This window comes from Thunnus maccoyii, chromosome 9, assembly GCF_910596095.1.
Source record: "Thunnus maccoyii chromosome 9, fThuMac1.1, whole genome shotgun sequence".
NCBI lineage: Eukaryota > Metazoa > Chordata > Actinopteri > Scombriformes > Scombridae > Thunnus > Thunnus maccoyii.
The window spans coordinates 30981123-30998180 of record NC_056541.1 but is presented as its reverse complement, the minus strand read 5'-3'; the positions used below and the strand labels follow the sequence as shown (position 1 = coordinate 30998180).

Here is a 17058-nt window from a genome sequence, read left to right as displayed (position 1 = left end):
CTTTTGATTTGATCTGAGTTGACAGATCTTAGTCTTGGTGTTTAAAAGAATGTCCTTGCGTTCATCCAAATATTAATAGCAAATATATAAGTGAGGTCAAACCCTTAGAATCATCTGCCTCATCTGAAATGACTAAATTGCTGTCAGCATTGATCATTGATTCTATGTTGCCTGATGAAATCATACAGTGGCAGCATCTATACAGAGAAGGAAACTGCCCTGTGGGACCCCTAAAACATATATCATAACTTCCTGAGACACTTTCTCAGAAGCCAATAAGGAATTTCCTGCTGGTAATATGAGATCAAAAGCTGCATAAAAAACTATCCAGTTTTCAAGAAGGTTGATGAAAATTTGGAGGTCAAAATTTCCAAAAGCTGTGTGTACAGCAAATAAAAATTTCCATTTTGTTTCAATATTTAGAGTTTGTAATGTTTCACCAACGGTAATGACCAGTAAAAACCTTTAACCCAGTCAATACTAAGTAAACACCTTGAAGTCTTTCATTCTCAGGCTTTTGTTGGAGCTTTATGCATCATTGCAGTCGTGCAAAATAAACAACAGGTCAAAAAACAAAACACTTGATCCCAGATGAACTTTATTTTCTTAGTAAGCGGATGACAAAACACTGAAAGTGAAGATAAAATACTTATTTATAAGTATTCTTAATTCTATACTTAATTCTATAAATAAATAGAAAATTAATAAGATGCTAAGGATTATTCATTAAGGACACACCCTCCACTGATGTCAACAGAAGAATAAATTAGAAAAAACAGAAGCTACATTATTCTTTTTAAAAGCTTGTTGAACCTTTAAAAATATTTCTGCATAGATAGTCTTGTATTCAAAGTTTGTGTTCTAGGTCTGCAAGGATGTTAAAATACCCCCCCATAAAGTTCTAAAAATGTCCACACCCATTCATGGTGACCAAAACTTAAGAATACATGGCTCAAAAATACTAGTTTCAAGATTATCTATGATCATGTACACAGTGATTTGAGGTGATAAAAGCATCTTACTTCATAATTCTTACATTTTTTTTTTATGAGAAGCCAAATACAGCATGGTAAGGGTTACATGGAAGCACAAGGAAAACCTGGAAAAGAAACATCACAAATGTTACAGACTAATGACTGAATGCTCTAAATGGCTTTGTGTACTTGTCTGCTATCACCCGTCTACCTTTTGATCTGATATCGGAAGGTGGTGAGTTCTGTTCAAGATTTGAACATGTGGCTTGTGAAAATTATGAATTCGTCTTAAGCAGTTAGATACACTTGTGGACTAGTTTGTATAACAATGAGTGGACATCTGTGCTGTCTCAGGTGGCTTTTATACTTACAGGTGCAGTAGTTAGACTAAGCCTTCCATTTTTCCCCTCAAACATGCCATTCTGTCTTTAAGAACAAGCCAATGTAGGCGATCCAATCAAACCTCTTTATACAGACGCTGCATTGAGGTTCCCACTAAGACATCACCGTTGTAGTGAATGCTAATGCGTCCCGCATTTGCTCACATATGTACTGTAACAACATCTTTGAGTGACAAAGATGGATCCTCTTTGAGATGCAGCCCATCATATTTTCCAACCAATCATCTGCTATACAGGTGACTTCAGATTTGTCAGATACAAATTCAATAATACCATTCTTCCCTTATCAATCCAGCTGAGGCAATGTAGTGGGAGGAAGTGTCAGTTTCATCCTTTACATTATTGATGGGATGACATGTGCAGATACAGCATGTAACTTTTAAAAGGAGTGCTACAAATTATTCCTTAACACAAAGATAATGTGATGTGATGTAGATTTTGACCTTTTTGATAATACCTCTATTGTTTGACAAGCTAGTGAAATACAGCAGCTAGGCCTATTGTTAACTAACCAGGTGCAAATAGCAGACATTTTAAAAATAGTTGTAATATTGTTGTTTATCAGTGATACCTCACAAAACGATGCCTATTATGATCAAATAGTCAAAAGTGCAGTTCAGTTTTCACCTGTTGCACACTACACACCAGTAACAGATGAAGTAGTTGTAGTAACGGCAGCATGTAGCACCAGTGAATGTAGGAGGAACTCACTTCCCTAGCACTATATTCCTTTAAAGTCAAACATCAGTACCGCTAAACTGGTAAAGCTAACATTCTCTGGTTATGTATTTAGTGCTTCAGGTTGACAGAAGGTAAGACTTGCAAGTTAGCTATGACTAACTTTTCACATAGCAAACAGAACGTACTCTCTTAGCTAGTGACCAGCTTTTTGGCTTTCTGTTGCAAGCTACTGTAAGTTAGCACTTGGCTACATAGTAAGGTCTTATTCACTATATACATCAGTGAAAGTACGAGGGTAAAATCAACCAGGAGCAGCAACCAGAGATCAAGAGAGGAAAAGATGAAGAGAAAATGACATGGTTAATAAATGTTACTGCCTTCAGAATGGAAATCTAAAGAATCCGTGTGGCTGTGCTTAAAACCTGCCGTTGCGAGACATTCATCTAAAGTAGAGCGACCACGCAGCTGAGAGAATCCTTATAATCAGAGTCACTATCACTCCAAAGCTGTCATTTAACACCTGCTTCAAATTTATGGAACTCCAAAATGGCCAATGCTAAAAACAAACAAGAAAATTAAAATAAAAAAAAAACTAGTAGTAACAAACATTTTAATAAATGAGTAAAATATAAAAATACAATGATTTTTAGTAAAGGTTTTATTGAATTCACTTTTCATTATATTATAGCTACATTATCAAAAATGCCCTTTTTAAATGTATTTTTATTGCATGACGGCATTTATCCCACTGACATGTCACCAATCCCCTCTGGATCATAATAATAATCACTATTCATATAATTATTTCATAATGTAATATTGGCCATTTTGTTTTTCTATACAATCAGATCCAACAAGTGTTTTGATAGTGAGTTTTTAGTCATTTCTGTCATTCTGCTCTGCTCTCACCTCTGCAAAGATAATGTGGCAGCTTCATTTAGTTCTTTGCTGAAATACTTCAACTTATTATGCAAGCTGTGTGGATGAATGCCAAGTTGGCAATAAATAAAAGCGGTGGGACTTTGACCTGAGGCATTGAGACACCTGAAATAAGAATAGAATCTACTGACAGACATAGCGAGCCGGTTTGCTTTGTGTGAGCAGATTTCCATTCTGAAGGGGTTCCTGGCTTAGACCAAGCTCAAGAGAATCCAGATGTTTAAGAGGAAGAACGGACTGGGTGAAGCCAAAACAGCCTTACTCTCAGACCCCATCCTCTCTACTCACTGTCAGGAAGAGAGGATATTAACTAGGTTGCCCCGGGATTGGTTTCTAAAGTCATCACTGCATCATTCTACTGGTTAAAGTCAGCGCTATAAGTAGGTAAGCTGATCCGAAATCTGTGTCTAAAGGCAACTTCAATGTTGAGAAAGGATAGGGCCAATTGTTCTCGCTTTCAATGCTGCTGACCAATGACAGTGTCTAACCATTTCCTGTATGCCAGGGCAAAGCGTCTCTGCTCAGGGTTACAGCAGCTGTCCAGGATTCCATTCACAAAACTGTGCTCTGAGGGCAAGGTTGGGTGGCAGGCGCCTCTCTTCAGACGCTTGCTGTCGTGCGAATCTGGCAAAGACATCCCGTCTACCTCCATAGCTTCACCAGAATGCCTCTGTCCGTTTACAACATCCTCCTGATCTCCATAGCCCTGAGCACTTGTCTTCTGGAGGCCCAGGTCGCCGTCGTTAAAGTGGACCGACTCGCTGCCTCCGTTGCTGCTGCAGTGGTGATGCTGGTGTTCCTTCCTCCAGTGGTGCCACAGATAGAAGACGTGCCGCCTGGAAGGGTTGAAAAATACATCCGGCATCATATTCAAATGTACTGGACAAATAACATTGTACAGTATGTTGGCACAGTGTCCATATATATGTAGTGTACCTTTAGTTTGAGGGTTTTTCATGGATTGGGCTAAGCTTCTTAGTTCTGTGGTTTTTGAATAACATGTACAACAATCCCACATGGGTGTAATAGTGGGTGTCCAAATACTGTTGGCCATATAGTGCATTAAAGCTGAGGCTATTATCTGAAAAACACCACTATCAATAATATTAGCCATTTTTGTGGGGAGCTCATTAAAGTTTCATCTTATTAGAACAGCTACCCATTTAACCTGAGGAGGAAGACTCATCATGTCTTGTCTCTGACTATTACCCTTTTTACCCATCATGAACAAAGCACATTTTGCAGAAAATTCACATCTTTAAAACATGTTCATAACAGCTACTGACTGGACCCAACGTAACTAGGGTATTCAAACTAAAACTGCAGCTTGAAGTGAGGCTCTTGACAGCTGGGACACTCTAGGTTTCACAGGTCAACTAGAATATGCAACATCAGTTTCATGTGAACAAAAAACAAAACTGTTTATGCATTAAGGATAAAATGTCAGTCATGAAAATGAACTTCTTTGATGGAACATATATCTAGGAAAGCCATTTTCACTGCATGCCTTTTCTCACCATGAGCATAAATATGGTTACTGCATGGAGGAGGCTCATAATCAGTAATGAAGGCAGCCTTTCCCATTCTCACATTTATCTCCAAGTGAATGAAATTATGTAAAAGATACTGTAGGGAATATAATTGAAGGATATTACTGCCCGATCACGTATGATACACACGTTAAACCATAAATCAAAGCCTACAACACAGGTAGCAGGATGACCGTTAACCTCCTACAGCAAGCAGAAATCCAGCTTTAGGTCACATCACATGTTGTTGTCTCCTGACACAGAAACACAAGAGTTTCACTCTTGTGCAATATGCATATTAAATACCAATACTGGTTCTATCCAAAGTACAAGGAAGCATCCTATTTAGGACAGAACACACAAAGCTTCAGGGTTCCTTCTTTTGTGGAAGAAGTAGGGCAGAAATCACAATCATGATTATTTTGCTCAATATTGAGATCAGGATAATTTAACATGATTACTCATCGACTTCGGAAACATCATGCATTTATTGAACTTTAAAAAGATAAACTTGTCTTTTTAACAGTGGATTTCCTTGAACTTGAAATATAATTCAACTGAAAAACAAAAAAACAATGAAATAAATAAATAAAATTATATACATTTAATAAAAATAAATAAGATCAAGTATGTTGTAGTGCACTTCCACAACCACATTGAAAACTACTAAACATATATTTAATATATAAAAATAATACATAAAACTAAACTAGACCAAAATAATTGAGATCATATTACTGTAGTGATTGTTCAGATGCATGTTGTGTGGAGAGTGATCAATACTAAAATGATTGATCATTCATCATGGTACTTTAAGAAGGGAGAGGTCATTGACTTGTATTATCATGCAGTGTGTTTACATGCACTTGAGTAAGCAGGTTACAGTCGCTTTTCTCCAGAACTGATTTCTTAACTGTCATGTGAACCAGAAACCTTCTTCCTGTAATCTGAGTCTGGGATCAGAGAAACCAGGTTTCCACAGGTAGACTTTACTCCCTGGAGAACACTGATTTCTCTGCCATGTATGAGCAGAATCAGGTTTCTAATCAGCTTTTTACAAGGAAGCATGTGCACAATAAGACTGCGGACAGAGAAAGCACAGCTCTGAACAGCTGGATGAAAGGAAAGATATCATATCTAAAATAATAGCATCCAAAGTCTGACTGAAACTAAAACAAAGTAGCCTGTAGATGTCTAAATAAGTCCATTTCCATCGTTGAATATGTGACTGTTAAATTCAGACACATTCTGCCTGTCTGTCTCTCGCTGTGCTGTCTGGCTGCTCCGACACTATGGATGTGCAGAGATCCCAGTATTTGTATCTGTATTTGTTGAGGCAGCAAAATTATCTGTATCTGTATTTGTATTTGATTAAAAGTGGAAAGAGGCTTAAAAATCCACTTTTTGTTTTTATTACACTTTTAATTTTAGAAAATTAAAGTGTTACAATAAGTGTTCATGAACAAACTACCTTATGAAGGAGGTCCCCACATCGGGTCTTGAACTGGAGTCTCCCAGATCATAGACGACTGCGCTGACTACTGAGCTAAAACTTTACTCATCGCCTCATTGCAGACAGACCTCTACCTATTTATACACCCATAACACAGAGCCTGTGAGGCGATTATTGCTTTGCACTTTTCATTTATTGCCTATTTTTTTACATCCTAACTTTGTGGAAAGGAGAAGGGGAACAACAGGTTATGGAGAGTCCCCTGGGAGCACTTTGCTTGTGTCAGTAGCTCAGCTTTATCTCTGGGGAACACCCCCAACAAATCATTTTTAAAATATTTGTATGAAACAAATATTTATATAAAACCCACTATTTGTGCTTTGCCGAATAATGTATTTGTATTCGGGCACACCGCTATCTGACACATGATGCACTAGATTTATAACAAGACAAAACCAGAGCATCATTGCGAAACGGAACGCGGCACAATAATCATTTTATCTCTTTTATCTTGTTTTCATAATTGTTGGAAGCCAAAAACGGTGATTGAAAATACAATTCGATTAATAGAGCAGCCCTAAGAAGAAGTATTCAGATGCTTACAGCAATATAAAAATTACAGTACAAGCATTACAATACAAATGAAAGTACTGCACTAAAAATATGACTTTAATGAAAGTACTATTAATAGATGTATTATCAGTTAAATGTACCTAAAGTATTAAAAGTTAGAATTCTAATATGCAGAAAAACGGCCCCATTGAACATTGAAAATAGATTAGTTAATTGGATTATTATTATTGATGTATTAATGTAAAAGTAGCGTACTGTTGAGCTGGAAATCATTAACAAGTTTCTATACTATTGGGCTGTTCTATCTATAACACAAAAATCTGATCATGTTGCTTCTGTCTATAATTGGGTCCAAAACCCTTCCGTTAGTGCAGTACAAATAATTCAACCTGTTTTTAAATTGGAGTTCATTGATTTTATAAATGGTGCAAGAAAAGGCTTTTAGGACTCAATTATAGACAAAACCTTGATAAAGACGTTTTGTTTTCATAAAATATGTTCATTCGTAAAGTAACAAGTAACTTCAGCTGTCAGATAAATGAAGAAGACTCACCTGTGACTCCAGAGAGTCTCGTGTCCAGGGAAGGACTGGATCAGGTCTGAGCAGAGCTCCATCTCCTGGTGGAAGAGCTGAACTACTGCGGTGAGGCTGAGCTGGCTCTCGTCCTCACCTGCTGCCTCTGCTCCTGACAGCTCCCCGTTAACCTGGGCGTGGCTGTGATGGTGGGGACTGCTGCTGAGGACTATGTTGGACCGATGCTCGGGTGAACTGCTGTTGGTGGAAGTTGGAGTCTGAGAGAGCTCAGTGAGCTCAGTGATCAGCTCCTTGAGCAAGAACTGGCGGTAATGGAAACCACTGTGGTCAGACACATGCATGGACACCCATAGGCGCATAGAGGACAACTCATCATGGAAAACCTGGGAGGAAACACAAGAACAGAAGACTAAACACTCATTTGGGAGATCATCCCATGTTTGACATTTGCACAATGTTAACTTCATGCAAGCTGCATGTTAAAATTTTAATTATACTTGTTGTTAAAACTAGATGTTTTAAGTAAATGGATAAGGTAGTATTTAGTATTATTACTAGTGCTATTAAGAAGTAGCTTAGGATATAAACAGAACAGCCCAATAACTGTTTTAGCTTTTCAAAAAAACTCCATGTACTACACAGAACACAAGGCTGATGGTGTAGAAGTTCATCTGCATGTGGAGGAGACTGTGGTGAAATTTCTATATTGTAAAAGGAATACAACACCACAAATTAGTGCTTCCAAGAACTTGACGGATGAGATATCAGTTTAATTGGATTTAATCATTGTCTCTTTATCCCAATCGCTATTGTTATATGGACGACTAACTATGAATCATTAGTATCATTTGGTTTTCTATGACATCATGGCTTTGAATAAGGATCAGTCAACATACTATTGGGGTGTGTGTGTGTGTGCGTGCAGGTGTGTATGCAGGAGTGGGGTGACGTAAGTAGGGCATACATCACTAATGTCTGGGGACAATATGGTAGGTTAAGAATGCGTAAGGTGTATAGCCTAACTCTATCCTAAATAAATAATAAGATTAAAGACCTTATAAAAATATTGTACCTGTTGTAATGAAGTTGAGATTCATTATTATCCCGTCAGGGGGACATGATTGTGTTCATATTAGTTTTAGTCACCCTCACATATGCAGTATCTGTATCAGCACAATAAAAGTTTGATTCATCACTGTTGTAAAGATGCATGCAGTTTTTCTTTTATTTTGGTAAAATAATCTCAATACGCTTGTTCTCATCAAGCTTTCATAAAACACCTCTCTTTTCATTCTGCCTGAAAACCATCTTCTGGAAACTCCTCTGGAGCTCCTAAATATCGGCACAGATAGGAGTGATTTCCGTAGTTATGAAAGTTGACTAAATGATCTTACTCCTCGTCCTAAAAAGTAGAGACAAAAATGTGTCACTGAGAATTTTTGGCCAGTTGGGATTGATTTCCTACTCTGAGAAGCTTGATGGCCCGTTGACAAAGTGGAGGAGAAGATACCATTCAGTGGTGCACCACAGCGCACAGTTTCACATATATGTACGATGCTGCAATATGATGGGAATTATAAAACGATGTGGTTGAACAGGGCTGCTTTCACACAGCTCAGTCAACTAAGGCCCACCTACTATTAATTCATTAATTTACTTAATAGGCTACATTTATATCTTAACCCATGTGAGTAGCTTTGTTAACATGTAAGAGAACTATAACACGTCAACATAGTTTCTTCTTTGTGGCTCAGTGTGGTAAAACAGCAATGTCACACTCTCCTAGGAATAGTCTTCCTCCTTACTGACAGTGCCAGGAGGAAACTTCATAAATAAGTCTTAAGTCCTGCTCTGAGCTAAATGAACTTTTAGCACGATTCCTAGAAGTGATTGTGAGAAGCTACATAAGTAAGGGCCCTGACCTGTCAGGCTTACAGTTAGGACTACGTGTCAGTGTCCATTTGTTCTCACCCATCAGTTTGGAAAACACTATTCAGTTCTGCCAGTACACCCAAAGGTGTGCAGAGCTGATGAAATTCAATAAAAGGAAAGTGAGAATATTCAGAGATCAAAGAGATCTGTACATTAGAATAAAAAGTGCATGGAGAGGAACTTTATTGCTGTATTGGTATCAACCAAAACAGCCATTTAAGGTGGTTGTTTGTATGTGAGGATGGAGGAGAAATGACTCACCTGCAGAGCTGCAACAATTAGTCAATTAATTGATTAGTTGATCGACAGAAAATGAATTGGTGACTGTTTTGATAATCGAGTTGTTTTAGTCATTTTTAAGCAAATATAAAGGAAATAAAAAGGTTTATACCACAGTCTGGATGAATACTCTTTTCTGATTGGCCAGCAGGTGTGTGTTAAAACCACGTATTGCACACGTAGTTTAATCACTGTTCTAAATTCATCCACTACCCAACCTGTAACCATAGCAACACTGATGAGCACAGCTGTACAAAGCTTTACTCGTTATGAAGTTTTGAAGAATGGGACACAGCGGAGAGAAAAAGAGATGGAGAAGAAAAGAAAGAAACCAATCGAAAAACGGCAAAAGGAACTGACACCCGAAGAGGAAGAGAAGGATGAGATTAATACAAAAAAAAAGGCAACAAAATGAGCAGTTAATATACAGAGAGACTTTCTCTACCAAAAAGAACAGATCACTGATTTGGAGACGCACTCTGCAGTTATGCTTAACGGAGAGCACAGTGTGGCAAGTTGTCATGACAACGGTAAGCTCTTGCTTGATGACCTTTCGATTTAGAGTGCAAAAACTTTCACCAAAAATTTACGATTGCTTTTATTTGATATTGTTGGCAAATGAGCATGGTATAAGCAGGATAATCTACTTGAAGGTGTGCGTTAAACAGTTTTAAGGCACAACAAGGAGGCGAAGAACCACCCGATGTTGATACTCATTGATTATCTTTTACTTAATGCTTTTCTTTGTTATTTATGATAGTAAACTGATGATCTTTGGGTTTTGGACTGTTGGTCAGTCAGACAAAAGAAGACATCACCAAGATGTCACCTTCGACTCTTTTCTGACGTTCTATAGAAAAACTTTTTAAATCAATCAATCTAAAAAATAATCTGCAGATAAATCAATAATGAAAATAATCAATGCTGCAGCAATGCACAACTGTGTTCCAAATGAATAGCTTATGCAATGTTAAAGGATAAAAGAGGCTCTCGATACTTCCAGGAGGATCTGCAGCTGAGAAGTTCAGGCATCTGTTACAGAGCACGCAAGGCATTCATACACTTTATAATTCAAACTGTACATTGTAAAACTTGTAACACAAGCATAGAACAAGAAAAGCCTCCCTTCCTGTGCCTACCTTGACGTTGCCCATGGCCATGTGCTGCAGCACCCAGATGCGGTGGGACCAGGCGTTGTAGTTGCTGGGATAGCGGCAGGCAGCGTCAGAGCACACAGTCATCTCTTGTTGAAGCGTTCTGGCCAGATGGTCACTGAGCTGCTGGCTCCTGCCTGCATCAGCCTGCTCTGCTTCACCCTGCTGCTGCTGCTGCTGCTGCTGCTGCTGCTGCTTCCCGCTGCAGCCCACAGCAGAGGACTGCCTCAGGACCTGCTGCAGCACCCAGCGTCTGCAGGGAGACATCAACTGCTGGATTATGTAACTCTATGAACTTTGTGTACTGCTTTACCACTTTTTTACAAGAGAGACAGCATCCGTCATTCAACCATCACTATCAAGTGCTGGTTCTTGTTCTGGTCAAAAGGGGATTTTATTATGACAGTGTTATAGCTGCCATCTGCTGTTCTAGAAGCATGAAGTTTCAATGTCATGTCCTCAAAGACAAGACAAGGTACAAAGTCATGTATGCTAGTAACTGGGGCTGATGGGAATTCAGTCATTACTATGAGAACTAGCCCTTTATGGACAGGTGGAAATTTTGACTTGGTGGTGTGTAACTGCACCTCAGTTATTATGTGGAGGAATAAATAAATGTTGGTATCTGAAAGTCAAAAAGACTACATTAGGTGATATGACACCCGCTACAATAGAAGCTAGGCTGGGTGAAATCTTAAAATATGCACAAAAGGTTATTTTTTTCGTAAAAAGTCATGTAGAGGGTAGCTGCTACATTAGATGATCTGTGCTCTTGATCAGCAGCAGATCAGTGAATGCTTAGAGTGCTCTGTCTGTGATTAAACTGATTATTAAACTGGATGTGTTATAAGGATTTTTAAATGAAAACATTAAAACAAAATAAATGATGCCCACAGGAATAAGTTTAAAGGTAAAGAAAATCAATACAGAAATTAAGTCCATGAGTGCTAAAAGATAAAAGACGACATCACATAAAAGAACGTCTATAAAGTACATTTTAGAGAGATTTAAAAGTGTGTACAGAATCTACGAGCCTCAGATCCTCTGGCAGGCTATTCCACGATTTTGGGGCCCTGACTGAGAAGGCCCGGCCCCCCTTTGTTATTAATCTGCCAGAGAATCTACCAATAAGGTGAGTGTGTAGACTGGACCAGGTGAGTTGGAGTGGGTAGGGGACACTTGTTCACTGGAGACTGTCTTCTCTAATCGAAGAGGCTCTGGTAGCTGCCACAAGGAGCGACTGGACCTCTGTTTGCTGCCCTTAACTCAAGTCCAAGGCTCCAGAGTGCAGCTGGCTCTAATTTTCAGTTCAGCCTACATGTTGGCTAGTTGTCGATATTTAAAACTGCCTTTAGGCCACACGAAACCAGCTCACATCCATCACCTGACGGGGCCGTGTCATCCCAGGTACTCAGTGGGACTGGCTCAGTCTCAGCAACAGCTGATCCAGACCAAGGCTGAAGTCCCAGGGCATGCTGAGTGCTTGACTTGCCTGACAGCAATGACCGAGAGCTCCATGAATAGATCCCATGCCTTTATCAAGTCCCTCTGCAGGAGTCAACTGTCACCCATCAGTTATAGTTTGGCCCGCTGGCAGTTCACACACAGAGCCATGAGTATAGGTGAAGACTAACAACCGCCACCATGTTGTTAACCTTAGCCTTAGCGCCTGGAGATTAGCTTTGTGAAGGGCTGAAACTGGGGGAAGAGTCCGGCAGAGAAATGAAGTAAATTTCTCAGGTCCAGTAACGCTGGTCTTTATGTTCCAGTATATTTAAAAACTGGTAAGAAAGAGTCCTGTAAAAAACACTTAAAGTTATTGGTCAAAACAAACTGGGAGAGATGGCACCATGCTCAACTGTCTTTAAAAAATATGATGTAAACAAAAATCAATTAAAATTTTAAATCGACGCCAAGCTCAAAAAATAAATAAATAAATCAAGATTTGATTTTTTGGCCCCAACAGAAGCTGAAGCCAAGCAAGGTTGAGACTTTAGCTGAGTAATCAAGCATTCAACATTTGAAACATTAAGTAGACCATGAAAGGAAAAGCCAGGCACAGTGCAAACCTAACTTTCACCAAACTTCACTTTATTAAAAAAAATAAATAAAAAGGTGCCTCTTGAAAAAATGTGTAAATTGTATCCCTGAAGAAAAAATGATTTTGTAAACAAAATTAAACATATTGTATTGGAGCTGCTTGTAATGTCTTTCAAAGTTTTTTTTTCCTTTTCTGAATTTGTTCCACCTTGTCATGGTCAATGTAAATTATATATGTAGTACAGGCTTTCCCGTACATTCATTTATTTGTTGGAGGCTGCACCAATAAAACTGCTCACCACAAATTGATTTTCTATTTTTGGAGCTGCACTCTCTCTCTCTCTCTCTCTCTCTCTCTACTGCACCGTGACTCCTTCTCCCCCCGCTGCACACGAACACCCTCCTCTGAGCTTTTACCCTGCAGTCACGCCATGCCATCTACTTGGGAAGCGCGATCGTGCTATTTCCACTTAAACACATAAACCCTTAAAGATGGATCATGTGTCTACATCGCTTTGTAAAGCGCCAACCACAGACTGTAAAAACAAGGGACTTCATGGTGCATTCAAGTGCACCTCATAAACTCAGAAATCTATACTCAAATGGCCATGAAGGTTTAAACAAAAAAATTTCTATTCTTCTTTTCTTTTCTTCTTTTTACTGCAGTATTTTTATTAATTAGATGTTAAAATCATGTCAACAGTATCTCATTCATTTCTACACTGGCACATTTAAAAAAAAAAATCTATGTGTTATACAGTTAACTGTGAATCATTAGTATCATTATGACATCTTGGTTGTACATCATGGATTTGAATAAGGATCAGTCAACATACGATTGGGGTGGGTGTGTGTGGGTGTGTGTGTGTGTGTGTGTGTGTGTGTGTGTGTGTGTGTGTGTGTGCGCGTGTGCGCGCGCGTGTGTGTGCGCGCGCAGGTGTGTATGAGCACGAGTGTATGCAGGAGTGGGGTGACGTAAGTAGGGGATACAGCACTAATGTGTGGGGACAATATGGTAGGCTAAGAATGTATAGGGTGAGAGTTAGGGGTAAGGAGTACATGTAGAAGGAGGTTCACTCATTCAGTCTTAGAGTTTGGAACAGGTTAGTGCCGCTGTGTGTGATGTGTCGTCTTCCCTGAGGTTCCAGGAGCCCGGTGCATTTTTCAGCCTTTGGGTGGTCACTAGGGAAGTAAGCTGTTTGGAGGTAGACACTTACAGAGTCCAATCGTCAGTTATAAAATGTGCCATCAAACTCATGTAGGGCCGCATGGTTCAACTGGAGCATAGGTCTGTCGTGGTAGAGTAAAAGGACACATCCTCCAGCTGTGTACTGTAGTATAGATGGGCAGGCGGGCTTGGTAGCTCGTATCCAGGGTCCACTGTATCCGGCATGTGGATGAACACTTTTCAACTGTATAGACCGGCACCATGTCTTTGGCGTTGTGAAACGTCTTTCCACCGGGGCCCTTTCTTCTCATATGGGATACTATGGGAAAATGATTCCGCTAATGTTACCTGCTTTTTAGCAGATGTTTTAGGGTTGCCGCTGTCTTGTGCAACTCGCAGTGCCACACACACACACTTCTCCTACTCAGCCGTGTGCCTCTGTTTGACATGTTGGAATAAATTCGTCATGCTGCTGCCTATGGTTACCACAGACTTTAGACAACCTTTATAGCTGACAGTGGTTTGCTCGAGTTCGGACGCTGCACAATGGAACCACTTCCAGACGACTGAGGAGAACAAACTCACTTTTATTAGCACATGCTGTAATGTTGATATCTTACCTGTGTCTGAATAGAACTGTTGGGGAAGAGGGCATTACTATGAACTATGGGAGTCCCGTAATTACCCAAGTTAAAGTGAAAATCGATTTTCATTTTTAAACATCATCCTAAACCATGAATTCGAATGAACTGATAAATCGATGAACTCTAGTTACAAGTCATTGTTTACTGGTCAGTCCAGCTGTTCTATATGGAAAACATGAATCACCTGTTTGGAACGATCTGAAACTGCATGAATTATGTATCCTACGAGTGTTTCCACTCACTGACATAACTAACCTTCTTCTGTTAAATATTATAATAGCAGCCATAATTAATGATAACAAAGCTAATTCTTGTAGACATGTTTTCTAACCAGTGTAATATTTGGAAATGACATTGACAGAGTTTAGACAAGGACATGGTGCTCTGCAGTGAAGTCTTACCGGTGTATCCATGTCTCCGGGCTCTTGGGGAATTTGGTGAGGGCCAGCTTGCCCAGGTAGAGGTCCTTCTCTGGGTTCAGAACTCCACACCGTAGCAGCTCCTTCCTGCAATTACAACCAGCCATGTGTTACAGCCTGTGGATGTTTCCCTCAAGTCAGTGTAGCATGCTTTAGCTGCACTGAGCTGTGATCATATGCATTTCAGCTGAAGCTTTACATCAGGCAGCCAAAGCACCAGTCTCACTACATTCTGCTCTGAGTACTGAGTAGTTCTGTTGTGTAGAGATTAGGGGTGTAGCGGTTCATGTATTCATCCTGAATTGTTTGGTATAGGATGTTCGATATACTTCCTGACCCAAACAATTACTGTCAAAATAATTTAATAATCCACTTACTCTGACGTGTGGAAGAATAATTCTGGTGCTTGAGTTCCACCTGGAACGTTTTGGCAGCGCACCACTTAGCTGTAGCATGCAGGGAGCATGCTCATGGACGTATGCTCGCAGGCTTAGCCAAGTTCCCTGGTTACCCATAATCATGTCGTCATTGTTATTAAAATATGAAACGATATCCTGTCTCCTCGTCCCCCTCCCTTCTCTGTGACTGAGTGTTGGCTTTTCACTCCGACTTTAAGTGAAGCAGTTCTGAACAACTGTAAACACATTTCATTTCTGACAACACGTCATAAGAACCGGTTCTGAGTGACCATAAATCAGCATAAAATAACTGTCAGCAGGTGTCCTGACTAGGAAACACTTTTGTTTTCCTTTTCAACTGCAGCACAACTAAACTGTTTTAGTAATAGTTGTTTATATTTCTCAAAATAACAAAAGGACCAAAATACTATTTTCTGAAATTATTTTAATCCTTTTTTTCCCTGCTATACCGAAAACATATTGAACCATGACCCCAAAACCGAGGTACATACGGAACCATGAATTTTGTGTACCATTACACCATGAGTAGAGATGTCATATACTGTCAATGACCTGCTGACATTCATAAGATTCATTAGGTAGCTGGCTGCTGGGACTGGGTGTGTCTGTACCTGACATTCCATGCAGTGGTGAAGTCCGGGTTAAGCAGCAACAGAGTGCAGGTGATATCCACTAAAGCTGAGGGACACACAAACATCACAACATTATTGGCTGGGAATCACACAACATAAAACTCTTCTGTGGCTCTGACATCTGTGTCAAGCTGAAACAGGGCATGCTATGCAACACACCGCACTACCCACCTGTACCGTTACCCTTCTCCACTTCCATCACACGGTTAGTTCATTTTGATGCTAGATTAGTTATGTAAACCTTTGTAGGCTGTCATGCTTTTTCCTGTGTTGCACTGTGTAAAAGCTCACATGATGTTTAAACAAACAGCTCCATGACTGGTGATTCCAGTCCTTCACGTTTTTTAGACCACTGATATCCTATCCCCGCTTTTAACACCCTGTATCCTGCTTATCATGAGAAAACAAAAGCCTGGTGCTAGTACACCTTCTACATATTTGTTCTGGTCTAGAATATAAAAAAAAACATATTTACTCATCTCCCTGTAACCTTCAGGACAGATTTTGTCCAGGTAGATGTTGAACGGGTTCAGTTACCTTCCCTGTCCAGCCAGTGCTTGCGCTGGCGGTAGAGCAGCAGCTTGTTGTGGACATATGGCAGCAGGAACTTCACACACCAGCTCTCAACACCCAGCTTGTTCTCCACCAGCACAATAGGGCTGCGGTTGTAGCGTGCCTCTGGACACGGGATCACACCAATCTCATCACTGAGGGAGTAGACAGAGAGAACTGAGAACTGAAGAAGGTAGAAAAAAAAGCAAGTAATTCTACTCAGAGAAGGGACTGTTTAGAGAGTTCCCTCAATACTACTGTTAAACACAGCATAGTGAGCCAGTGGCCTGTCAGCTAGCCTGTTAGCCCTGGTTGGTAGCAGCTGATGGTCCACTATCCATTAGTTAGCTCCATTAGCTCCAGCAGCAGACCGACAGAACAGCAGCTCTCCCTGCAGCCTGGCCTGCTCACAGTTCAGGGTCAGCACCGGGTCTTCTTGGTTATTCTAGGTGGGTTTTATTTGCTGTCTCAGTCCTACCACCGTGACTCCTTCTTCTTGCAAGTTTCTAACTGCATAGATGCATGAGTTTGACATCATTGTTTTGCAATGCGCAACTGTCAGAAAAACATGACGGAATTGATAAGCTCGGAGGCATACAAGTCCGATGGATCCGACAATTTGGAACCAGTTCTCAACTGGAACTGGTTCTCAATTCCCATCCCTAGACTCGCATGATCCATCTTGCACCGCTCTCATGTTTTGCAAATACAGCCTTGGTCAGAGCACTGGAACT

General features: G+C 40.0%; 1 protein-coding gene across 1 annotated transcript in view; it reads right to left on the bottom strand.

Moving 5' to 3' along the window:
* Positions 1 to 1016: 1016 nt before the first annotated feature.
* ptar1 (protein prenyltransferase alpha subunit repeat containing 1) overlaps positions 1017 to 17058 on the bottom strand; it is a 17598-nt gene continuing 1556 nt past the window's right edge. Inside the window, exons 2-7 of the mRNA XM_042421278.1 lie at positions 16310 to 16479; positions 15752 to 15818; positions 14704 to 14808; positions 10436 to 10703; positions 7104 to 7468; positions 1017 to 3831 (exon numbers count right to left, since the gene is read on the bottom strand). Coding sequence (XP_042277212.1) covers positions 3453 to 3831; positions 7104 to 7468; positions 10436 to 10703; positions 14704 to 14808; positions 15752 to 15818; positions 16310 to 16479 — 1354 coding nt within the window. The 3' untranslated portion in view covers positions 1017 to 3452. The remainder of the gene's footprint in view (positions 3832 to 7103; positions 7469 to 10435; positions 10704 to 14703; positions 14809 to 15751; positions 15819 to 16309; positions 16480 to 17058) is intronic.